This window comes from Osmerus mordax, chromosome 3 (assembly GCF_038355195.1).
Source record: "Osmerus mordax isolate fOsmMor3 chromosome 3, fOsmMor3.pri, whole genome shotgun sequence".
NCBI lineage: Eukaryota > Metazoa > Chordata > Actinopteri > Osmeriformes > Osmeridae > Osmerus > Osmerus mordax.
Window position 1 is genome coordinate 3822994 of NC_090052.1, and position 25214 is coordinate 3848207.

The 25214-nt window shown below is 46.5% G+C and overlaps 3 protein-coding genes across 4 annotated transcripts; 2 read left to right on the top strand and 1 right to left on the bottom strand.

The window, feature by feature from the left end:
* Positions 1-4432: 4432 nt before the first annotated feature.
* Positions 4433-15127, bottom strand: LOC136938440 (uncharacterized). Its single transcript, XM_067231698.1, has 4 exons — positions 15008-15127; positions 14075-14668; positions 8973-9653; positions 4433-4937 (listed from the first exon to the last, which is right to left on the bottom strand). The coding sequence occupies exons 2-4, from the start codon at positions 14632-14634 to the stop codon at positions 4433-4435; spliced, it is 1746 nt and encodes a 581-aa protein (XP_067087799.1). The 5' UTR covers positions 14635-14668; positions 15008-15127.
* A 1216-nt stretch (positions 15128-16343) lies between these two features.
* Positions 16344-20829, top strand: LOC136940909 (glycerophosphodiester phosphodiesterase 1-like). The gene is made up of 6 exons (XM_067233249.1): positions 16344-16822; positions 17307-17482; positions 18766-18871; positions 19296-19388; positions 19655-19866; positions 20192-20829. The coding sequence occupies exons 1-6, from the start codon at positions 16559-16561 to the stop codon at positions 20337-20339; spliced, it is 999 nt and encodes a 332-aa protein (XP_067089350.1). The 5' UTR covers positions 16344-16558; the 3' UTR covers positions 20340-20829.
* Positions 20830-21147: 318 nt separating this feature from the next.
* Positions 21148-24907, top strand: LOC136940831 (MAPK regulated corepressor interacting protein 2-like). 2 transcript variants are annotated; one of them, XM_067233151.1, is made up of 5 exons: positions 21148-21671; positions 21848-21917; positions 22740-22873; positions 24042-24159; positions 24466-24907. In XM_067233151.1, exons 1-5 carry the CDS (start codon positions 21617-21619, stop codon positions 24695-24697), a joined length of 609 nt encoding a protein of 202 aa, XP_067089252.1. In that variant the 5' UTR covers positions 21148-21616; the 3' UTR covers positions 24698-24907. The 2 variants fall into 2 exon arrangements, with proteins under 2 accessions (XP_067089252.1, XP_067089253.1); XM_067233152.1 differs by having other exon boundaries at positions 21179-21671; positions 24055-24159.
* Positions 24908-25214: the final 307 nt, after the last annotated feature.

Below are 25214 nucleotides of genomic sequence, written 5' to 3' on the forward strand. Positions count from 1 at the left end.
CAGGCCCTGTCAGTCAGTCCCTGTCAGTCCCTGTCAGTCCCTGTCAGTCAGTCCCTGTCAGGCCCTGTCAGGCCCTGTCAGTCAGTCCCTGTCAGTCAGTCCCTGTCTGTCCCTGTCAGTCCCTGTCAGTCCCTGTCTGTCCCTGTCAGTCCCTGTCAGTCCCTGTCAGTCCCTGTCTGTCCCTGTCAGTCCCTGTCAGTCCCTGTCAGTCCCTGTCAGGCCCTGTCAGTCAGTCCCTGTCAGTCCCTGTCAGTCAGTCCCTGTCTGTCCCTGTCAGTCCCTGTCAGTCCCTGTCTGTCCCTGTCAGTCAGTCCCTGTCAGTCCCTGTCAGTCCCTGTCTGTCCCTGTCAGTCAGTCCCTGTCGGTCCCTGTCAGTCCCTGTCTGTCCCTGTCAGTCAGTCCCTGTCAGTCCCTGTCAGTCCCTGTCAGTCAGTCCCTGTCAGTCCCTGTCAGTCCCTGTCAGTCCCTGTCTGTCCCTGTCAGTCAGTCCCTGTCTGTCCCTGTCAGTCCCTGTCAGGCCCTGTCAGTCCCTGTCTGTCCCTGTCAGTCAGTCCCTGTCAGTCCCTGTCAGTCCCTGTCTGTCCCTGTCAGTCCCTGTCAGGCCCTGTCAGTCAGTCCCTGTCAGTCAGTCCCTGTCTGTCCCTGTCAGTCCCTGTCAGTCCCTGTTAGTCCCTGTCAGTCCCTGTTAGTCCCTGTCAGTCCCTGTCAGTCAGTCCCTGTCAGTCCCTGTCAGTCCCTGTCAGTCCCTGTCAGTCCCTGTCTGTCCCTGTCAGTCAGTCCCTGTCTGTCCCTGTCAGTCCCTGTCAGGCCCTGTCAGGCCCTGTCAGTCCCTGTCAGTCAGTCCCTGTCGGTCCCTGTCAGTCCCTGTCTGTCCCTGTCAGTCCCTGTCAGTCCCTGTCAGTCAGTCCCTGTCAGTCCCTGTCAGTCCCTGTCAGTGTTTACATGAGTATCCCTGCTGCGGTCATGTTCTGGAAAAGAGTCGCATCTTGTGTCCTGTCTCCTTGCCTGTCTCCTTGCCTGTCTCCTTGCTCTTGGGTCCATCCTCCCTATACTCGCCCCTGACGCTAACATTGCCTTGCTTTTATCCCCTGTATGTTTTTGGTCAAGAAAATGTTTTGCTATAAAAAACGAATATATATTTGGTTTTTATAGCAATAGGTTAGTATCACTTCCTCATGGTGGGTAGTGTAGCAGAATGATATTTTATTCATGCCTCTTTACAGTCTTTACAACACGCAAACTCATCCACACATGTACACACAGAGCAAACCTGACACGAATGACAGTTCAAGAAACAATTGAAGTTCAGTTTGATTTGGATAACCCTTTTGACAAGCAATGTTACAGTGAGCTTGACACATGCCCATAGATCGGCACCTACAGTATAACCAGCCTAAAAGTAGAAAGGCCTACATGAGGGAAGTGTTGAGGTTGATTTAAAGTTGTGAAATCCGGTGTGCAGTGAATCCCACAAATAAAGGCTTAAATGATTGATTTATTCAAAGAGTACAGGTTAAGATAAGTTTGTGCGTTGAATTATTGTATTTATAGTTTTATGCTAATAAGCGTGATACAACACTAGCTACTGATACTGTCTATGCACAGGACATCAAGAGGACATCCTACACTATTGTAATGATCATATTATTAATACAATCAGACACCCGTGTTTTTTTAAGAGAGCTTAATTCTTGTTATTAAGAAGCCTGTTCTGCATGTTTCCTGTGCTCTCCTTCTTGACTGCCTTACATCTTCATCTGCTGGGCTCCCGTCCACCGTTAAGGTACTAAAGTCACAACCATAGGTTAGTACATGTCACAGTACATTCAGTCTAATTCATAGCTTTTTTATAACTTGTTGTTATAGGTTGGGAGGAATAGAGGGGTTTCAATGGTAAAACAGTACAACAAAAGCAAGCCTGCCTGGAGGCAGTGATCGGGTGGGCTGTGGAGGCAGTGATCGGGGTGGGCTGTGGAGGCAGTGATCGGGGTGGGCTGTGGAGGCAGTGATCGGGTGGGCTGTGGAGGCAGTGATCGGGTGGGCTGTGGAGGCAGTGATCGGGGTGGGCTGTGGAGGCAGTGATCGGGTGGGCTGTGGAGGCAGTGATCGGGTGGGCTGTGGAGGCAGTGATCGGGGTGGGCTGTGGAGGCAGTGATCGGGTGGGCTGTGGAGGCAGTGATCGGGGTGGGCTGTGGAGGCAGCGTGTGACCATGACATAAATGCTTTGCTGCTGGTACGTTGTCATCCTGCATTACCTCAGTTTCCTAAACATTTCATCTTTCCTTGGTGAATTCTGAGGCCATGGAGGTTCTTACAGACTTTCCCACACAAACACGTTTCCGATGATGATTGCTCAAGCGACAGATCATCAAAGAAATTATGTAGAGTTTCGACTTCACGGCTAGAATGCCACGGCATAAAACTATTTCGGTGTGGGAATTCCGGGTAGGATGGGAATTCCGGATAGGATCGGAAGTCTGAATATGATGGGAATTCCAGATGTGATCTGGCCGGTGATGGCCGCACAACCTTAGGAGCGATGGTGCCCATCACAGTGATGCGGTCTGGATCCCAAACGCAGTCTTCTTCCAGGCCACTCCTCACCATGCCACAGTTAGGTGGAACCCAGGCCGTGTCATAACCACGATCATGCCAGGTTGTCTGATCTGGGTGGTTCTTGTGGTCTATTTTTTTCACTTTGCCAACATTGACCTTCACCCTCAGAACAACCCTCTCATGCTCAAGCAACTCTATTGGGTATCTACTAGCCTTCTGCAGGTCTCGGCTGAGGTACACCCCTGGACCCAACATGCCTCCTCTGGATCGCCGGAACCCATTCCTCCGTATAGCTTTAGCAGCGTCTTGGCTGGTACCGTGGTACATGATGTAGGTCCGACCAGCCGTGGGTTCTGGATGATCGAGTGGTGTCACCCCTGGGGGGAGAGTGAAGTCATCCTCTGCCCAGGTGCACTGAGACACTTGGAGCGCTGGCTTGTACATATTACTGTGGGAGACAAAGGGCTTGTACATATTACTGTGGGAGACAAAGGGCTTGTACATATTACTGTGGGAGACAAAGGGGTTGTACATATTACTGTGGGAGACAAAGGGCTTGTACATATTACTGTGAGAGACAAAGGGCTTGTAACTTAACAATCTTTTCACATCGCGAAGCCCAAAGACAACACATGAAATTCCTCTGCCATCATATTTTTGTCACGGCACACTACTGTAAAGAAATTACTGTAGAGGTAGGTACTGCAACTAGTTACTATTGTAAACATACAATACTTTTCTTACAGTGCGTCTAATATTAAATCACCGTGTGACAAAATCCAAGATGCTTGCTGTCTCACATTAGAACAGACTCATTATGAAGTACATACACTATTTATTATATAGCTATAAACAATACTATATTGTATTTACTGTTATTAACTTATTAAATATGAAATGAAGAAATAGGAAATTTAGACTATCAACTCAAGGCTGACACTTTAACAGTTTTTCTTTGTGACTGACACATTTCTTTATATCCTGTCTACTGTGATTACTAGAAAGGTACAAGTTCACTCCAAATCAAAATCATCATTTCATACAATCAATCAAAATCTGCCTGGTGAATCTATGTGATTAAAGCTTAGAATGTTTTTAACAAATACTCACTCTTGAATTGGTGATGTCTCTCGGTATGCAGTAAGGTGAGGTGGGTAATGTGACTTTTATAATGCTTTTGACATGGGTGGAGCTTAGGTAGGGCCCACATAACTTTCGTTTACCTGTAAAACACTCGTCTTTCGCTTTCATTTCTAGCATGTTCAATTTGTCTGCTTTTATACCATGGTCTTACATAGCACATAGCATATCGTAAATGCCTCAACTTTATCACATATGGCTCCTTAACTTTAGGCCAGAATCTCCTAACATTGATGTCAAATCTAATTTGGGACTATCTTGGTTGGACAAAGCCACTTTATAATATACACATAAACCCAAATATGCTTTTCATTGTAAATTCTATGGTAATTTATATCAGCTATCTATGTAGAAATGTAGTTTATTTAAAGTGGCAAATACACAGACCAATACCTTGCCAGCTTATTACAGTAATTGTCAGAGTATAAGACGATATTGTCAGAAATAATTAATTCCTGTTCTAGTCTAATGAGCTTTCTCATATTGATCAGGTTAGTATCACTTCCTCATGGTGGGTAGTGTAGCAGCATATTTTATTCATGCCTCTTTACAAACAGTCTTTACAACACGCATACTCATCCACACATGCACACACAAACCTGACACAAATTACAATTCAAGAAGCAACTGAAATTCCATTTTATTTCAATAACCCTTTTGACAAGCAATGATACAGTGGGTGTCACACATGCCTATCGACTTCAGTATTTCATGGTGGGGATCAGGCTGGTGATGGCTACACAACCTTAGGAGCGATGGTGCCCAACACAGTGATGCGGGTTGGATCCCACACGCAGTTTTCTTCCAAACCGCTCTCCACCATGCCACAGTTAGGTGGAACCCAGGCCGTGTCATAACCACGATCATGCCAGGTTGTCTTATCTGGGTGGCTCAGGGAGTTGATTTCGATCACTTTGCCAACATTGACCCTCACCCTCAGAACAACCCTCTCATGCTCAGGCAAATCTAGTGGGTATCTGCTAGCCTTCTGCAGGTCTCGGCTGAGATACACCCCTGGACCCAACATCATCATGTCTGTTCCTAACATGGCCTTTGTGGACTGCTGGAACCCATTCCTCCGTATAGCTTTAGCAGCGTCTTGGCTGGTACCGTGGTACATGATGTAGGTCCGACCAGCCGTGGGTTCTGGATGATCGAGTGGTGTCACCCCTGGGGGGAGAGTGAAGTCATCCTCTGCCCAGGTGCACTGAGACACTTGGAGCGCTGGCTTGTACATATTACTGTGGGAGACAAAGGGGTTGTACATATTACTGTGGGAGACAAAGGGGTTGTAACTGAAAGATCCTGTAAAGCAAATTCCATGATTTGCTTCTCAGTACATTATATACGTGTGACATGAGTTTCTGAAAGCATGTGCAAAGCGCGTAAACTTTGTCGCTTGGACCGTTGAACAGTTTCTCTTCCGTTTTCAGCTCAGGTTTGTATAGGCGGAGCCCAAACCCTATGTCACAGCGACCTATCTACGTCAGATCACAGACGGTTGCATTATGTTACTCAGCTGGTATGATACAAATACAAAGTAATTAACACATAAAACACTCAGAGACTGCAGGTAGGTCTGTTGCTGCTAAATTCAATCAATTCGAGGGCACGGAGATTCAGCTCCTTCAGGCGAAGGAGCTGAAGGAGCTTTCCACTCTAGTTTGGACGGGTAGTTAACAACACATTCTTCTGTGGTGTGATGAACTTAAAACTCATTTTCAATTCCACTTTACAGGATCTTTAACAATCTTTTCACATCGCGAATCCCAAAGACAACACATGAAATTCCTCTGCCACCATATTTTTGTGATTTTTTTGTGATTTGTCACACTGTGATTATTAAATCACAGTGTGACAAAATCCAAGATGCTTGATGTCTTACATTACAACAGACTCATTATGAAGTACATGCACTACACTATTTATTATATTACTATAAACAATACTATTTAGTATTTACAGTATTTACGTAATTAACTTTTTAAATATGAAACTGAGAAATATGATATTTACACTATCAACTCAAGGCTGACACTTGTACAGTTTTTCTTTTTGACTGCAGATTTCTTTATATCCTTTCTACTGTGATTATTATAAAAGTACAAGTTCACTCCAAATGCATATCATTTCATACAATCAAAATCTGCATGGTGAATCTATGTCATCAAAGCTTGGAGTGTTTTAACAGATACTCACTCTTGAATTGGTGATGCAGCTCTCGGTATGCAGTAAGGTGAGGTTGGTAAGTGTGACTTTAATAATGCTTTTGCTATAATGCTACATGAGTGGAGCTTAGGTATGGCCTACATACTTTTCATTTACCTGTAAAACTATCACTTTCACTATCACTCATTGTTTCATAAATCACATGATGCACATATCTCTCTGTTATTGTCACTTATGTCCATCCATAGAACCGGTCCAGGTGGATCAACCGGCCTCCCTGGTACTCCCATGGTTGAAAATGTGTTGCTGAAGTGCCCTCTAACGTGACATAAACTACAGCCGGTGCCCTGCTGGCTGCTGTTGGTCATGACCACGACCACGACCACGCCCACGCCCCAGCTTTAGTGGTTCTTTGCCCTCCCCAGTGTGTCTCTGTGTTGTGTTACCAGTTCCACCAGTGGCTTGTTAGACATTAGCAGTGTTCTCGTTTATGTGATTGCTTTCACCTGTGTCTTGTGTGGTTTGGTATTTAAGTTCCTGTTTTGTGTTGTGTCCCTGTCAGTCCCTGTCAGTCCCTGTCAGTCAGTCCCTGTCAGGCCCTGTCAGTCCCTGTCAGGCCCTGTCAGTCCCTGTCAGTCAGTCCCTGTCAGGCCCTGTCAGGCCCTGTCAGTCAGTCCCTGTCAGTCCCTGTCAGTCCCTGTCAGTCAGTCCCTGTCAGGCCCTGTCAGGCCCTGTCAGTCAGTCCCTGTCAGTCAGTCCCTGTCTGTCCCTGTCAGTCCCTGTCAGTCCCTGTCAGTCCCTGTCTGTCCCTGTCAGTCCCTGTCAGTCCCTGTCAGTCCCTGTCAGGCCCTGTCAGTCAGTCCCTGTCAGTCCCTGTCAGTCAGTCCCTGTCTGTCCCTGTCAGTCCCTGTCAGTCCCTGTCTGTCCCTGTCAGTCAGTCCCTGTCAGTCCCTGTCAGTCCCTGTCTGTCCCTGTCAGTCAGTCCCTGTCGGTCCCTGTCAGTCCCTGTCTGTCCCTGTCAGTCAGTCCCTGTCGGTCCCTGTCAGTCCCTGTCAGTCAGTCCCTGTCAGTCCCTGTCAGTCCCTGTCAGTCCCTGTCTGTCCCTGTCAGTCAGTCCCTGTCTGTCCCTGTCAGTCCCTGTCAGGCCCTGTCAGTCCCTGTCTGTCCCTGTCAGTCAGTCCCTGTCAGTCCCTGTCAGTCCCTGTCTGTCCCTGTCAGTCCCTGTCAGGCCCTGTCAGTCAGTCCCTGTCAGTCAGTCCCTGTCAGTCCCTGTCAGTCCCTGTCTGTCCCTGTCAGTCCCTGTCAGTCCCTGTTAGTCCCTGTCAGTCCCTGTTAGTCCCTGTCAGTCCCTGTCAGTCAGTCCCTGTCAGTCCCTGTCAGTCCCTGTCAGTCCCTGTCTGTCCCTGTCTGTCCCTGTCAGTCAGTCCCTGTCTGTCCCTGTCAGTCCCTGTCAGGCCCTGTCAGGCCCTGTCAGTCCCTGTCAGTCAGTCCCTGTCGGTCCCTGTCAGTCCCTGTCTGTCCCTGTCAGTCCCTGTCAGTCCCTGTCAGTCAGTCCCTGTCAGTCCCTGTCAGTCCCTGTCAGTGTTTACATGAGTATCCCTGCTGCGGTCATGTTCTGGAAAAGAGTCGCATCTTGTGTCCTGTCTCCTTGCCTGTCTCCTTGCCTGTCTCCTTGCTCTTGGGTCCATCCTCCCTATAGTCGCCCCTGACGCTAACATTGCCTTGCTTTTATCCCCTGTATGTTTTTGGTCAAGAAAATGTTTTGCTATAAAAAACGAATATATATTTGGTTTTTATAGCAATAGGTTAGTATCACTTCCTCATGGTGGGTAGTGTAGCAGAATGATATTTTATTCATGCCTCTTTACAGTCTTTACAACACGCAAACTCATCCACACATGTACACACAGAGCAAACCTGACACGAATGACAGTTCAAGAAACAATTGAAGTTCAGTTTGATTTGGATAACCCTTTTGACAAGCAATGTTACAGTGAGCTTGACACATGCCCATAGATCGGCACCTACAGTATAACCAGCCTAAAAGTAGAAAGGCCTACATGAGGGAAGTGTTGAGGTTGATTTAAAGTTGTGAAATCCGGTGTGCAGTGAATCCCACAAATAAAGGCTTAAATGATTGATTTATTCAAAGAGTACAGGTTAAGATAAGTTTGTGCGTTGAATTATTGTATTTATAGTTTTATGCTAATAAGCGTGATACAACACTAGCTACTGATACTGTCTATGCACAGGACATCAAGAGGACATCCTACACTATTGTAATGATCATATTATTAATACAATCAGACACCCGTGTTTTTTTAAGAGAGCTTAATTCTTGTTATTAAGAAGCCTGTTCTGCATGTTTCCTGTGCTCTCCTTCTTGACTGCCTTACATCTTCATCTGCTGGGCTCCCGTCCACCGTTAAGGTACTAAAGTCACAACCATAGGTTAGTACATGTCACAGTACATTCAGTCTAATTCATAGCTTTTTTATAACTTGTTGTTATAGGTTGGGAGGAATAGAGGGGTTTCAATGGTAAAACAGTACAACAAAAGCAAGCCTGCCTGGAGGCAGTGATCGGGTGGGCTGTGGAGGCAGTGATCGGGGTGGGCTGTGGAGGCAGTGATCGGGGTGGGCTGTGGAGGCAGTGATCGGGTGGGCTGTGGAGGCAGTGATCGGGTGGGCTGTGGAGGCAGTGATCGGGTGGGCTGTGGAGGCAGTGATCGGGTGGGCTGTGGAGGCAGTGATCGGGTGGGCTGTGGAGGCAGTGATCGGGTGGGCTTTGGAGGCAGTGATCGGGTGGGCTGTGGAGGCAGTGATCGGGGTGGGCTGTGGAGGCAGTGATCGGGTGGGCTGTGGAGGCAGTGATCGGGGTGGGCTGTGGAGGCAGCGTGTGACCATGACATAAATGCTTTGCTGCTGGTACGTTGTCATCCTGCATTACCTCAGTTTCCTAAACATTTCATCTTTCCTTGGTGAATTCTGAGGCCATGGAGGTTCTTACAGACTTTCCCACACAAACACGTTTCCGATGATGATTGCTCAAGCAACAGATCATCAAAGAAATTATGTAGAGTTTCGACTTCACGGCTAGAATGCCACGGCATAAAACTATTTCGTGGTGGGAATTCCGGGTAGGATGGGAATTCCGGGTAGGATGGGAATTCCGGGTAGGATGGGAATTCCGGGTAGGATGGGAATTCCGGGTAGGATGGGAATTCCGGGTAGGATGGGAATTCCGGATAGGATCGGAAGTCTGAATATGATGGGAATTCCAGATGTGATCTGGCCGGTGATGGCCGCACAACCTTAGGAGCGATGGTGCCCATCACAGTGATGCGGTCTGGATCCCAAACGCAGTCTTCTTCCAGGCCAATCCTCACCATGCCACAGTTAGGTGGAACCCAGGCCGTGTCATAACCACGATCATGCCAGGTTGTCTGATCTGGGTGGTTCTTGTGGTCTATTTTTTTCACTTTGCCAACATTGACCTTCACCCTCAGAACAACCCTCTCATGCTCAAGCAACTCTATTGGGTATCTGCTAGCCTTCTGCAGGTCTCGGCTGAGGTACACCCCTGGACCCAACATGCCTCCTCTGGATTGCCGGAACCCATTCCTCCGTATAGCTTTAGCAGCGTCTTGGCTGGTACCGTGGTACATGATGTAGGTCCGACCAGCCGTGGGTTCTGGATGATCGAGTGGTGTCACCCCTGGGGGGAGAGTGAAGTCATCCTCTGCCCAGGTGCACTGAGACACTTGGAGCGCTGGCTTGTACATATTACTGTGGGAGACAAAGGGGTTGTACATATTACTGTGGGAGACAAAGGGGTTGTAACTGAAAGATCCTGTAAAGCAAATTCCATGATTTGCTTCTCAGTACATTATATACGTGTGACATGAGTTTCTGAAAGCATGTGCAAAGCGCGGAAACTTTGTCGCTTGGACCGTTGAACAGTTTCTCTTCCGTTTTCAGCTCAGGTTTGTATAGGCATATCGGTATGCAGTAAGGTGAGGTTGGTAAGTGTGACTTTAATAATGCTTTTGCTATAATGCTACATGAGTGGAGCTTAGGTATGGCCTACATACTTTTCATTTACCTGTAAAACTATCACTTTCACTATCACTCATTGTTTCATAAATCACATGATGCACATATCTCTCTGTTATTGTCACTTATGTCCATCCATAGAACCGGTCCAGGTGGATCAACCGGCCTCCCTGGTACTCCCATGGTTGAAAATGTGTTGCTGAAGTGCCCTCTAACGTGACATAAACTACAGCCGGTGCCCTGCTGGCTGCTGTTGGTCATGACCACGACCACGACCACGCCCACGCCCCAGCTTTAGTGGTTCTTTGCCCTCCCCAGTGTGTCTCTGCGTTGTGTTACCAGTTCCACCAGTGGCTTGTTAGACATTAGTCAGTGTTCTCGTTTATGTGATTGCTTTCACCTGTGTCTTGTGTGGTTTGGTATTTAAGTTCCTGTTTTGTGTTGTGTCCCTGTCAGTCCCTGTCAGTCCCTGTCAGTCAGTCCCTGTCAGGCAGTCCCTGTCAGGCCCTGTCAGGCCCTGTCAGTCAGTCCCTGTCAGTCCCTGTCAGTCCCTGTCAGTCCCTGTCAGTCAGTCCCTGTCAGGCCCTGTCAGGCCCTGTCAGTCAGTCCCTGTCAGTCAGTCCCTGTCTGTCCCTGTCAGTCCCTGTCAGTCCCTGTCAGTCCCTGTCTGTCCCTGTCTGTCCCTGTCAGTCCCTGTCAGTCCCTGTCAGTCCCTGTCAGGCCCTGTCAGTCAGTCCCTGTCAGTCCCTGTCAGTCAGTCCCTGTCTGTCCCTGTCAGTCCCTGTCAGTCCCTGTCTGTCCCTGTCAGTCAGTCCCTGTCAGTCCCTGTCAGTCCCTGTCTGTCCCTGTCAGTCAGTCCCTGTCGGTCCCTGTCAGTCCCTGTCTGTCCCTGTCAGTCAGTCCCTGTCAGTCCCTGTCAGTCCCTGTCAGTCAGTCCCTGTCAGTCCCTGTCAGTCAGTCCCTGTCAGTCCCTGTCAGTCCCTGTCAGTCCCTGTCTGTCCCTGTCAGTCAGTCCCTGTCTGTCCCTGTCAGTCCCTGTCAGGCCCTGTCAGTCCCTGTCTGTCCCTGTCAGTCAGTCCCTGTCAGTCCCTGTCAGTCCCTGTCTGTCCCTGTCAGTCCCTGTCAGGCCCTGTCAGTCAGTCCCTGTCAGTCAGTCCCTGTCAGTCCCTGTCAGTCCCTGTCTGTCCCTGTCAGTCCCTGTCAGTCCCTGTTAGTCCCTGTCAGTCCCTGTTAGTCCCTGTCAGTCCCTGTCAGTCAGTCCCTGTCAGTCCCTGTCAGTCCCTGTCAGTCCCTGTCTGTCCCTGTCAGTCAGTCCCTGTCTGTCCCTGTCAGTCCCTGTCAGAACCTGTCAGGCCCTGTCAGTCCCTGTCAGTCAGTCCCTGTCGGTCCCTGTCAGTCCCTGTCTGTCCCTGTCAGTCCCTGTCAGTGTTTACATGAGTATCCCTGCTGCGGTCATGTTCTGGAAAAGAGTCGCATCTTGTGTCCTGTCTCCTTGCCTGTCTCCTTGCCTGTCTCCTTGCTCTTGGGTCCATCCTCCCTATAGTCGCCCCTGACGCTAACATTGCCTTGCTTTTATCCCCTGTATGTTTTTGGTCAAGAAAATGTTTTGCTATAAAAAACGAATATATATTTGGTTTTTATAGCAATAGGTTAGTATCACTTCCTCATGGTGGGTAGTGTAGCAGAATGATATTTTATTCATGCCTCTTTACAGTCTTTACAACACGCAAACTCATCCACACATGTACACACAGAGCAAACCTGACACGAATGACAGTTCAAGAAACAATTGAAGTTCAGTTTGATTTGGATAACCCTTTTGACAAGCAATGTTACAGTGAGCTTGACACATGCCCATAGATCGGCACCTACAGTATAACCAGCCTAAAAGTAGAAAGGCCTACATGAGGGAAGTGTTGAGGTTGATTTAAAGTTGTGAAATCCGGTGTGCAGTGAATCCCACAAATAAAGGCTTAAATGATTGATTTATTCAAAGAGTACAGGTTAAGATAAGTTTGTGCGTTGAATTATTGTATTTATAGTTTTATGCTAATAAGCGTGATACAACACTAGCTACTGATACTGTCTATGCACAGGACATCAAGAGGACATCCTACACTATTGTAATGATCATATTATTAATACAATCAGACACACGTGTTTTTTTAAGAGAGCTTAATTTTTTCACTTTGCCAACATTGACCTTCACCCTCAGAACAACCCTCTCATGCTCAAGCAACTCTATTGGGTATCTACTAGCCTTCTGCAGGTCTCGGCTGAGGTACACCCCTGGACCCAACATGCCTCCTCTGGATCGCCGGAACCCATTCCTCCGTATAGCTTTAGCAGCGTCTTGGCTGGTACCGTGGTACATGATGTAGGTCCGACCAGCCGTGGGTTCTGGATGATCGAGTGGTGTCACCCCTGGGGGGAGAGTGAAGTCATCCTCTGCCCAGGTGCACTGAGACACTTGGAGCGCTGGCTTGTACATATTACTGTGGGAGACAAAGGGGTTGTACATATTACTGTGGGAGACAAAGGGGTTGTACATATTACTGTGGGAGACAAAGGGGTTGTACATATTACTGTGGGAGACAAAGGGCTTGTACATATTACTGTGGGAGACAAAGGGCTTGTACATATTACTGTGAGAGACAAAGGGCTTGTAACTTAACAATCTTTTCACATCGCGAAGCCCAAAGACAACACATGAAATTCCTCTACCATCATATTTTTTTCACGGCACACTACCGTAAAGTAATTATTGTAGATGTATGTACTGCAACTAGTTACTATTGTAAACATACAATACTTTTCTTACAGTGCGTCTAATATTATTAAATCACCGTGTGACAAAATCCAAGATGCTTGCTGTCTCACATTAGAAGAGACTCATTATGAAGTACATACACTATTTATTATATAGCTATAAACAATACTATATTGTATTTACTGTAATTAACTTATTAAATGTGAAACTGACACTTTTACAGTGTTTCTTTTTGACTGACACATTTCTTTATATCCTGTCTACTGTGATTAAGTTCACTCCAAACGCATATCATTTCATACAAACAAAATCTGCATGGTGAATCTATGTGATTAAAGCTTACAGTAAGTCGCTCTGGATAAGAGCGTCTGCTAAATGACTAAATGTAAATCTTAGTGTTTTAACAGATACTCACTCTTGAATTGGTGATGCAGCTCTCGCTAGGCAGTATTTTGAGGCGGGTAATGGTGACTGTTATAATGCTTCTGACATGGGTGGAGCTTAGGTAGGGCCCACATAACTTTAGTTTCCCTGAAAACACTCATCTCTCGCTTTTCTTTCTATCATGTTCAATTTGTCTGCTTATCACACAGAGAATATCAGAAATGCCTCAACTTTATCACATATGGCTCCTTAACTTTAGGCCAGAATCTCCTAACATTGATGTCAAATCTAATTTGGGACTATCTTGGTTGGACAAAGCCACTTTATAATATACACATAAACCCAAATATGCTTTTCATTGTAAATTCTATGGTAATTTATGTCAGCTATCTATGTAGAAATGTAGTTTATTTAAAGTGGCAAATACACAGACCAATACCTTGCCATCTTATTACAGTAATTGTCAGAGTATAAGACGATATTGTCAGAAATAATTAATTCCTGTTTGCTGGGGGCAGGTGAAACATCTGTTGAAGACAGAAGTTGAGCAGGATGTTGAGCTGTAAGCGTTAACTAGAACAGATGAATGTCCTGTTCCAAACCTTCATTCACAATGATCCATAAATCAGGTGTACTGGGTACATCAAAAGATACTTAAAAGTGTGCTAAATGAATGGGCACCAAAAAAAAGTATTCTGTGTAAAAAAAATAATTTGTATTCATGTGACAACACACACATTTTATTCAAACAAGTTTAAAAAGTTACATAAGACAATGACAATATTGTATACACTATATCATCCCAAAGAATAATATGTTTTCCAAGTTTTCTAAAGCCCAATATAGACTAAAAAGGTTATGTATGCACGCATCAGGAAAACTCAATCATACTATTTGATTTGATTTAGACGGTTTATGTACTATCCTTTCTTCAGCTTGCAGTAATTAAACTTTCCCATAACATACAGGTATTCATACTTTCAGGCCCAGAAGTAGGCACAATGCAACACCAACAGCACAGGCAACACCTAAGAAGAGGGGAACATTGTCATCTTGGTTTCTGGTTGCCTCTACTTGTATGAACTGAGGATAGATGATGTTAAGAACAGTGATGCGGGTTGGATCCCACACGCAGTCTTCTTCCAGGCCACTCCTCACCATGCCACAGTCAGGTGGAACCCAGGCCGTGTCATAACCACGATCATGCCAGGTTGTCTGATCTGGGTGGCTCAGGGAGGTTATTTTGATCACTTTGCCAACATTGACCCTCACCCTCAGAACAACCTTTTCATGCTCAGGCAACCCTATTGGGTATCTACTAGCCTTCTGCAGGTCTCGGCTGAGGTACACCCCTGGACCCAACATGCCTCCTCTGGATCGCCGGAACCCATTAGCCTGTATGGCAAGAGCAGCATGTCCTGTGGTGCCATGGTACATGATGTAGGTCCGACCAGTCTCGGGTTTGTCAAAGTTCAATGGCGACACCCCTGGTGGGAGAGTGAAGTCATCCTCTGCCCACATGGATTGAGGCGCAATGAACCTTTGGTTGAAGCCCCTCATGTTTGTGTGGATAAGGCTGTGAAAGATGATGTTTCTGGATGAAGAGAGAGACATGCACCAGTCAAACGCATGGAGCAAATAAACATGGCGTCCCAAAAAAAATTCTGAATCCTGTTGGTAATTCATTTGATGAGGTTATGTGTTCATGGTGAAGTTGAAACGGTTTGAAACTTTGAGATGACAGAATTAAAGCAGTAAGCTTAATGTTGTCTCTTGATCATAACTGACTTTCTGTTTGAGTGAACAAACTGTTTTGGAGTTTACAGAATGAGCAGTGACCTTTCTATAATCATACCGTGTACAACAGAGAAAAAAACACATCTTATTAAACAGATATTACAATAGACATATACTCACAGATACAGATACTCACTCTGGATTTGGATTTGCTGGTGTTGATCTTTTTCAAACTGAAAACCAGGTTTCACGGATTCGGCAGGCAGTGTCACTTTCATTTAATCTTTCCAATTCCATTCCTCTTCCTCACGTGAGTAGTAATCTGAAGGTTGCCAAATGACGTTGTGTCCTTGGGCAAGGAACTTCACCCTACTTGCTTCGGGGGGAATGTCCCTGTACTTACTGTAAGTCGCTCTGGATAAGAGCGTCTTCTAAATGACTAAATGTTATCTAGCGTGGCAGGAATTACAGCCGATGCCCCGCTGGCTGCTGTTTGTCACGCCCACGACCACGCCCACACCCCAGCTTCAGTTGTTCTTTGCCTGCCCTCCCTTGTGTGTCTCTGCGTTGTGTTACCAGTTCCACCCGTGGCTCGTTGAACGTTGGTCAGTGTTCTCGTTTGTGTGATTGCTTTCACCTGTGTTTTGTGTGGTTTGGTATTTAAGTTCCTGTTTTCGGGTCCCTGTCAGTCCCTTTCCCAGTGTTTTACATGAGTATCCCTGTGGTGGTCATGTTCTGGAATAGAGTAACGTGTTCTTGTGTCCTGTCTCCTTTCCTGTCTCCTTGTGTCCTGTGTCCTGCCTCCTTGTGTCCTGCCTCCTTGTGTCCTGCCTCCTTGCCCGTCTCCTTGCCCGTCTCCTTGCCCGTCTCCTTGCCCGTCTCCTTGCCCGTCTCCTTGCCCGTCTCCTTGCCCGTCTCTGCTCTTGGGTCCATCCTCCCTACGGCCCCCCCCTCACGCTAACATGGCACCCAATCACCCCCCCTAGGATTCCACTTCATGAAGTGAAGTGAATCATTATTCGTGAATAATGAGTGCCTTTCTAGTGGAGAAAATGTGATGCAGTGCCCTATAAGGGGGTCTTACAATGGTCTGAACATGACTGCCCTCTCCCTTCAATGGAAAAGGGTGCCATTATGAAGGTCCTGGTTTTTTCACGAATCAAAGGTGGCAACCTTACTGTGGACCTCCCTGAAAAACTTTTCAACAATTAGTAGCAGTTACAGTGAAACCAGTCACACTGCTAGCGGGGGCGTGGCACCGCTACATCTCAATGGTGCACTGCAGAATCATCTTACGCTGGACAGCTTTTCCCTCAATCTCTCCTGCCATCTATAGAGTAGACGAGGGGAGGACATATATTGACGTGCACCCTTTCAGTGCGGTGTGAATATGATGCGGCATTATAAAAGCGCGAGGAGAGCCCAGTCGTTTTTACTCTCCATAGCAACGACCTCTGCATCTAGCTCTGCATGCGCACATGCGACCTGATATTGCTTAGTCTGCTGTCTGCTTCCTGGACGTCGGAATCCGCAACATTCCCTTGTAATGATTACTGTACAGTCTATCGGATGGGCCGGCTGAACAGTGTTGCTACATTACGGATAATTTGAGGATGGTGGTGGTTACCTATTAAGATGAACTGGACGGCTTAAATGAGACAGGATTCGGTGCTCAACTTATGATGAACGGAATTTGTGACAATCAACTTACTTTCATACATTCTTGACTGTTCAATTATCTATTACAATGTTACAAATCGGAGATGAAGTGGGCTATTTTATAGCGGTATTTCTACTGATTATGTTTGGTGCTCGGAGCGCGGTGGGGGCGTCCGTCGTAACTGCATCGCTTTATGTCTTCATCGTGATGTTTCGGTTCCCTCAAGTGCCCACTGACCAGGCTAGCAGGGTATTGAGGCCCAACGCGCCCGCAAGCGCCGGGGTCCCCGTGGTGGCGCGCCGTGGAGGTGGACACGATGCTCCTGAGAACACTCTTGCAGCGATCCGAGAGGTGACTTATCTTCATGAACCTCTCTTGTACACAGATTCATTTAAGCTATTTAGCATTCGTCGTGGATAACCTTTGTAGTTTGTAAGATTGTTTTGCAATGTTATTGCGAAACCAGTTTTATGAATAATTGGAAATCCAAATAAGCACAGAGTCATGAAGTTTGATTATAATGTCGGTTTATTTACTACACTCAAAGGCGATCTTATTCTATAAGCTTGACTTCCATCATGTCTACCGTCTTCACCTCCTGTTCCCCCCAGGGGCGTGGCCATGAGAGGCCTGGGGGGGACACACATTTACATGCCTGGCCCCAGATTTCTGATTGTTTACAATAAAAACAAACGTAAATTGGTTGGATAGAAAAAACTGTGGGTCCCTCACTTTAAAATGGAACATAAAAAAAGAATTTTGCATTTTTGGTCTTACGCGCCCTGGTTCACCCTTGTCTACTTCCTGGGTCACCCTTGTCTACTTCCTGGGTCAGGCCAGCAGGAACGGAGCCACTGGGGTGGAACTGGACCTGAGTTTCACGGCCGACGGACACCCGGTCCTGATGCACGACGACACTGTGGACCGCACCACCAACGGGACCGGGCTGGTGAGCAAGCTGCAGCTGACCGAACTCAGGAAGCTGGACGCTGCATCGGGACACAGGCTCAGGTGGGTCATGTGGGTCTAGAATCACTAGATGGTAGCCTACAGGAGTAGGCCTGTGTATGTCAGGGATCTCCAACCCTGCTCCTGGAAAGCTACCATGCCTGTTGGGTTTTGCCCCTACCACACTTATTTGACCTGATTCAACACTAGTTACCTAAACAACCGGCTCATTATTAGAATCAGATATGCTAGACTAGTGTTGGAGGGAAACACAGGACGGTAGCTCCCAGGAGCACGTTGTGATGTACGGTACCATAATAATGGCCCTTGTCTCATTTTACCCCAATCCCACATGAAGAGGTAGCAGCAAAGAGGGAGCTGGGAAACTGTCGGCATACGCTACTGCAGAGTCACTTCTACACATTGTGAGCTATTAGCTGGGCTCTAGGTGTGGGTTGCTCAAATGATGACCAAGGACTCAGGCATAGGGGAAGGTTCAAGGCGCTTTATTTCCAGATTGCAGGATTCAGGCAGACAACGGTTGTGTCATGAATGATCAAAAACTAAAACTAAAAGAATCCCCAACTGGGGCTTCAACAAAAGTCACTTCAACAAGCACCTGCCTGTCTTCTCTCCAACTTCCCCCCACTAGAACACATTTTTCTTTTCTTTAAAGGGGAACCGTTAATTAGTCCCTAAAATAAACCAATAACAAAATACCTTCCCATAATTGATTAACAACACAAACTCTGACCAATGACATAAAAGAACCAACCCATCCCTCAGCCTACCTACTCAACGGATGGGCTACCCAGCTGTACCTTGTTAACGTGGCTGATAGGACCAATGAGTAGTCCTTTGATTAATGGTAAGAGATGGCTCCCTTTGCCAGTGGAAGAGAGCCCCGCCATCCTATGACGGCACCCTCTGGTGGTCAGAGCCGGTGCTACGTCACATGTATTTACTAGTTTTACTTTAGAACTGCAAAGGGAGCTCTGATAGTATGCTATGGTTCTGGTTTTGAACATGTAGCAACTTGGAACGTAGATGAATGCTGTTGTTTGACAATTTCCACTACAAGTAAGTGCAAAGACCAGCAAAATATTCAATTCAGTATGAATAGAAACACTCAAGTATAGGCGGTACCCTTAAAGAGATTTTGAGACATTTTTAACCCTTTCATGCCTTTGTCTCAAGTCAGCATGCTGCTCACTCATTGGTTCTAGAGACCAAATCGGAGACTGGGAGAACATGCATGGTCGATGAACTGAGCCAGATATAGCGGTGACGTTTCAGATATAGCAACAGCAACATTGTGTGGCCTGTTGTCGCTCCCGTGTCTCCAGGGAGAGGTTCAGGGGAGAGAAGGTCCCAACACTGGAGGAGGCTGTGGAGGAATGCGTCAAACACCAGCTGACCATCATCTTCGATGTCAGAGGTCAACCTGATAAGGTATTTACAACACATGCCAATGCTCGACCTCTTTATGATGAATGACAACAATGTGCAGTGATTTATATTGAAGGGTCAGTTAGTTACACGCGAGAGAAGGTTACACTAAGACACCAGCTGTTTAAGGCAGTAACCCATCAAAGAAACTCGCCCAGTTGATTCTAAAGATGTCCTGCCTTGCACAAATGGTCATGGAGGAATTCTACAGCCCCTTGGCAGTGGTTTACTAAAATATCCAGCAGCTGTGCTGCACAGCCACTGTCTCCCAACAGTGTAGGCTGGATTTGAGTGTATTTTATTGAGAGTTTGAAGGATTTTCGTAGTTCAAGTCACCTATAGCGACAACCCTGTGTGTCATTGTTGTTAGGGTAAGTTTCCTGAGGCTGTTTTTGTCCTCTTTGAAAATGTCCCCTCCCTTCTCCAGGCTGCCTGGGCGCTCGGGGAGATGTATAAAAAGCACGCCGTCCTTTACAACTCCAGCATGGTCTGCTCCTTCGAGCCCAAAGTCATCTACAAGGTCATTTCCTTCATCTCGCTACTGGATTCTTTTGTATGAACATTTAGACATTTTAAAGTGTTTCTCTTTCGAAATAAAGTTTCATTAGAACAAAACCCTAAAACATCTTTCAAACAGATACAAATATGTTCTTATAATTCATGTAATTCGATCTTTTTAATTCAAAATAACGGTTAACAATTTGTGGTTCTGAGTAAAAATGTTCATCCCCTAGTGGTCTGTCACATGACCCTTGACCCGACTGACCTCTGAACTCCATTACCCAGATGCGTCAGGCGGACCCCCGGGTGATCACGGCTCTGGCTCACCGGCCCTGGAGCCTCAGCCGGTTTGGGGACGGCACCCCTCGCACCCTGTCCAGCTGGGGCCAGTACTGGACCGAGGTCCTGGACGTGCTTCTGGACTGGGCCCACCACCACCTGCTGTGGAACCTGTGTGGCGTCTCCGCCATCCTCATGCAGAAGGACTACATTTCCCAGTAGGTGCAGCCAACACTTCCTGTTCTCCTGGTTCAAAGATCAGAATCTGGTTTATTGCCAAGTAGGTTTACACCTTGGAGGAATTTACTATGGTACTAACAATTAACATAGGAAGTAGAAAGATAAAGTGTACTGTAGTAAAAGGCAAACATATAAAATAGAATTGACATTAAGGTAACAAATTATAATTCAGAATGAAGATGGCACATGCATGGGTTATATCCTGGTATTCATCTCTCTTCAGTACCAAGGCCCGAGCTTGGTTTAGGGGCTACACCACTGCTTATGACTCATCTTGTGGTCTTCCCTCTTCTCCCCCTCCAGGGATTACGTGCAGTACTGGGCCCAGAGAGGGGTGGAGGTGGTGGGCTGGACAGTCAACACTGCTCTGGAGAAGCAGTTCTACCAGGAAGCTCTGAAGATCAGCTACATCACAGACAGCCTGATGGAAGACTGTGATCCTCATTACTGAGTCAGGTGTACACACACACACATACACACTCATATAAAACAGGCATCACTTGGTCATCAGAGTAATACCAGGTGTTTCTCTTGAGAAACTAAGATAGTACTGCGTGCGTCTTTGCACTGGGACATAACGGCCCCATCTGGATTATGTGTCAGTAAAGCAACTTCTCTCATGCACTTCTGTACATGGTCCTACTCATACCAGATCAGAGATCAATTTGGAGTCTCCAAACTCGGCCTCTCTGCCTTTTCTGACTTACTACCTACCAGCAGCACTACCATGATGCCTCTCTTGGCCGAAGAACCTCCAAATACACATTTATTTCTAGCATACATATTCTGATACCTCGTACAAAGTCTAAATTTAGGACGCAGATGTAACAACAAACATGTACCATTGATCTTATTAAGTGTTGAAACGTAAGCCTACAGGGATGTGCGAAAGAATGCAAATTGATAGGTGGGATGTAAATTGAATTAAAAACATAAGCTTGCCCTTGTCTGCCTGGTGTTTGAATAAGTGGTCACACACGTTTTGATTTGTGATGGGGTAGTAAATGTGTTGTGTTAAAAGGTCACTGTGGGCGAGTCCTACTGTCTATATCAGACTTAAAGGTCCATGCTGATTGGACAGGTCAGTCTTTGACATCTAGTCTGAGTATAAAAGACGGCGAAAAACGTCATATCCTAGGGGACTTTACAACGGTCACTGTCCCTTTAAGGCCGGAGGGAGGCGTGTCGCGACGTCAACTGGACTATTCCGTTTTCATGGTGTGCGTAGGGTGGCCATGTGAATGACAACCCTGTTTCATCACGTATGACATTGTACTGCCTCAGACGAGCCAGCCAAGGACCAAACTTGCTTACTCACCGAACGGATTGAATGAAGAGGTCAGCGAGTACAGGGCCAAGCGACGTAGCAAAAAAAAATAAACCTAGATTTTTTTTAAAGATGCGCACTCATTTAGGTTGATTTTTATACCTAGAGAAACTGCTTTATGGTAATGTTGCGTGGTAGGGTATCAAGGAGTTTTGCCCTATAACTGCAAATTAGATTGAGTAGATATGCTAAAACAACTTTGAAAATATCTGTACATAACTGGAAGAAGACTGCACTGATGTCACCGTGGATTCTACGTCAAATTTACATTTGAAAGATTTTTTATTGCTATTGGAAGTGTTTTTGGTTCCTAAACAACATTGCCTTAAACAAAGCACAACCGATCCTAAGCACATTGGACACAATACTGGGACTGAGGTTTATTTGGAATTTGCCGGCGCATGATGTACACAATTACCAAAGGCCCCAGCAAACTCGTTACACAGCGACGAACAGGTGAGCCTGCAACTCACGAGCCGCACGCACGTCAAAGTGACCTATTGTGCACACCCCCACGTGGATACAAAATACTTATCATTAGCTTATTGCTCTGCTGTTACGATTTACTGTTATTAATGCAGTTAGCTACATTTGTTATGAGCAATATGTCTCAAATCATTGTCTGTTACAAGGTCCTACGCAGCCGATTGACAACAAAATCAACGAGTTCAAGCACAAACAAACGCCTTGGATTGTTGCCGAGTAAGTGTTCTATGTCCTTTTATAATATGACGATATGACATGCTAGCTACATTGTAGTAAGCACTTTAACATTCACATCGTCTTACGTTCCAGTGACGCTCCACTTGGCGGCAGGGCTAGGCTACTTTGCTAAAAAGTTTGGCAAGCATGGATGATTAAATACAACTATCGTGCCATCCAAGCCGCAAAGGCCCTATCCTACCGCTGCCATCTGTGTCATTGAGCCGAAATGTAAGATGACCTTGATCTAAGGGGGGAAGGTTACACGCGAGTCGCAAAGCAAGCTTGGTCATGCCGGTGTTGCAGTATTCCAGCGTGCTATGATAGGCTGTATAGGATTTAGTACTCTGACCTAGTGAACCGCAGATGTTGCGATCTCACCTTGTGGCACGAGTATTTGACCTAAATATAACGTTAATTTTTGGAGAAACTGGTAGGCCTAATAGTTTTTAGACAGTGTCTTTGAGGACAAACATGAATGTTCATAGCATATATCTCTAACGAGCCAGATGCGCGGTAGCGGGGCAGTAGTCCATCTCGGAATAAAACCCATTCTGTGTGATGTGGGAAATGATCTGGGCTATATTTATCATACAAACACAGTTTTTGTCTAGCGTAGTCGTCAACAACTGGGGTTCAATTTGCTCAGTCACTGCCCGAACTGCTTGCTCAGAAGTCAAAGCGTAGGCTAAAACCTAACGCGTAAATATTTTGCAATAGTAGTTCAGTAGTCTGATGCTGATTAATAAAGTCGCATATATTTGGCTACAATGCCAATCTTGTGTGCAAAATAACATTGTTTTGTTTTTGTCTTATACCCAGCATCCCTTCCCCTAAACTTGTATTTAACCGTCTGAACGGAAAGAAGCATCACCCGCCGCCAGCTGTTAAGGTACACCCACAGTCCGACGGCTTCACGGCTGCACACGAGGAGAACGTAACGTTTGTGAATGCAGGTACGACAAATATTCGTGTTCTGGGGTCTACTGGCATCATACAAGCCTACTATTTATTCAGGGCTCAAGTCTCAAACATTCGCCGTGGGACTAACGCATTTATCACGCTCTCACGCAACACCATTTATTTATTACGCATTTCAACCACGCTGAGAAATAAGGGATAACTTGTCCCGCTATATTGGAGTACAATTAATGATATCACGCTGCACACCCTCCAAAGCGTCACAGCTGAACTGTGACTGATAGCAAGCAGGAAGATAGCTGCTCGACGTTCCACTCCTCATACACCCTTTTGCAGGATAATATAAAAGGACACAAGTTAAACAACACTGTGTTGAGGTCTACCACAGCTATTGAAATGTGGGTTATTGTAGTTTGTGTCTAGAGGCCTGGGAGAGGGGCAATGATAACAAAGATGTGACCCAAAGGGGAGTTTTTGTTTTCTGAGAGAGTTCTGAACAGTGACCTAGTTAACTGTAGAGTAGCAGTGTATTCGGAACATCCAATCACCTCTTTGACTCACTAGGCTATACAAGTCTTTGTTAAGCTTGTTCATTCATTCCTGTTTATCCAGTGTGTCGCTTGGGTGTTGGTGAATGCTGGTCAGAGTGGCACATTCACTAAATCACCTTACTGTCTTTCTCGCTCCCTCTCTCTGTATCTCTTCTCTGTCTCTATATCTGTATCTATCTCTCTATATCTATCTGTCTCAATCTATCAGGATCTCTCTCTTTCTAAACCTTATCTTTTTATTTCTCACACACACATCCCTGCAATTGAGTAATAAATCAATGTATTTAATTGCGTTAATACAAAGGGGCGCCAGGCACCTGAGATAAGAATGTTAATCACGTTGTACTGTACAAATACCACGTGACTTATCGCCACAGAAAGCATTATTTTAAATCTTGGCGTTCAACAAAGGCAGCTAACTTTGTAGAGTTTGCCCCCGGACTTTTAACTGGGTAATAACATAGGTGTCAAAGGTTTCAGGATCTGTCTGATTCTCACATAGGCTGTTGACTATCCTAACATTAACCAATGGCTGTTTTATGTCTAGCCTAGTCTTAACTCTTTGAAATGAAGGGGAGGTTTTCAGTTTGAGTATATCTAGGTCATTTGTCCACACAGCTGCTCATTTTCAGGTTGTGCCGTTCTCTAATAGTGTGTGTGTGTAGCCTGGCAGGATGTAGTGCAGCAGGTGGAGGAGGGGCCAGGCCAGGAGCAGGAGGCCCAGGGCCCAGTCCACTACACAGAGACCACCCCCAGCCCCCACATGAAGGGTGAGATGGACATTCTGATCTGCTCCATCCCCTCCTAACTCCCCCCCATCACCCACCACCTCCTCCTAACATTCACCTTCTCCTCTTAACACTCACCCACCCCCCCATCACCCACCACCTCTTCCTAACATTCACCACCTCCTAACATTCACCACCCCATCACCTTCTAACATTTACCACCTCCTAACATTCACCCACCACCTAACATTCATCTTCTCCTCCTCCAAACATTCACCTCCACACACCACCTCGACTGTTCCAGGTTGGGACACGCATCAGGACTGTAACATCCCCTCCTCTCCCCAGACTTTGTGCCTCTGGATCTGGACGAGTGGTGGGCCCAGCGCTTCCTGGCCAACATAGACAAGCTGTCCTGATGGTGCCTCCCTCCCTGCCCAGGTTGGCTCCTGCTCCCAGGGGGAAGCTGCTGCCAGGGGGAGACCCGCGGCGTCCTGCCCAGCCAGGGGGCCTGGAGGTGGGGACGAGACTGGCCCAGGAGTGCCTCCCAACCCGGCGACGGCAGGTCACATGGGAATGACAGGCGCTGGGTCGCCGGCAACTCCTTTTTGTCAGAACTGTGATATATATTTTTTTTGCATTTTGAAAAAACAAGCGCTATGCAAATGGTACAAATGACAAATGTCCTGACATCTGATTCACAAAGAATCTACTGGAAGATCAAGTCTGGAATGTTGTTCGTCACTGTGGACTACGATGCGTGCCCCTCAAACGCAGTAAATTGTATTTTCAAAAATCCTGTTGAGTAGCGTTTGATTTACCATGTGGGGGGACAGGCACTCGCCGGGGTCTGATGAAGAACCTTAAAGGGGTTTTATATAAAGAATCTACGCATCAAGAACACATGCCTCGAGGATAAACAGGACTTGTACAACAAGCCTTTTGTAGGGCTAGGGGGACAGGTGACTGGGCCCCCTCTGAGATGGGCCCCCTCTGAGATGGGCCCCCTCTGAGATGGGCCCCTGGTGGAGTCAACAGCATAGGTGTTTTCTAATGTGGGTGGTATTTTTTGTTGTTGCAGAAAACAGGGCTATTAG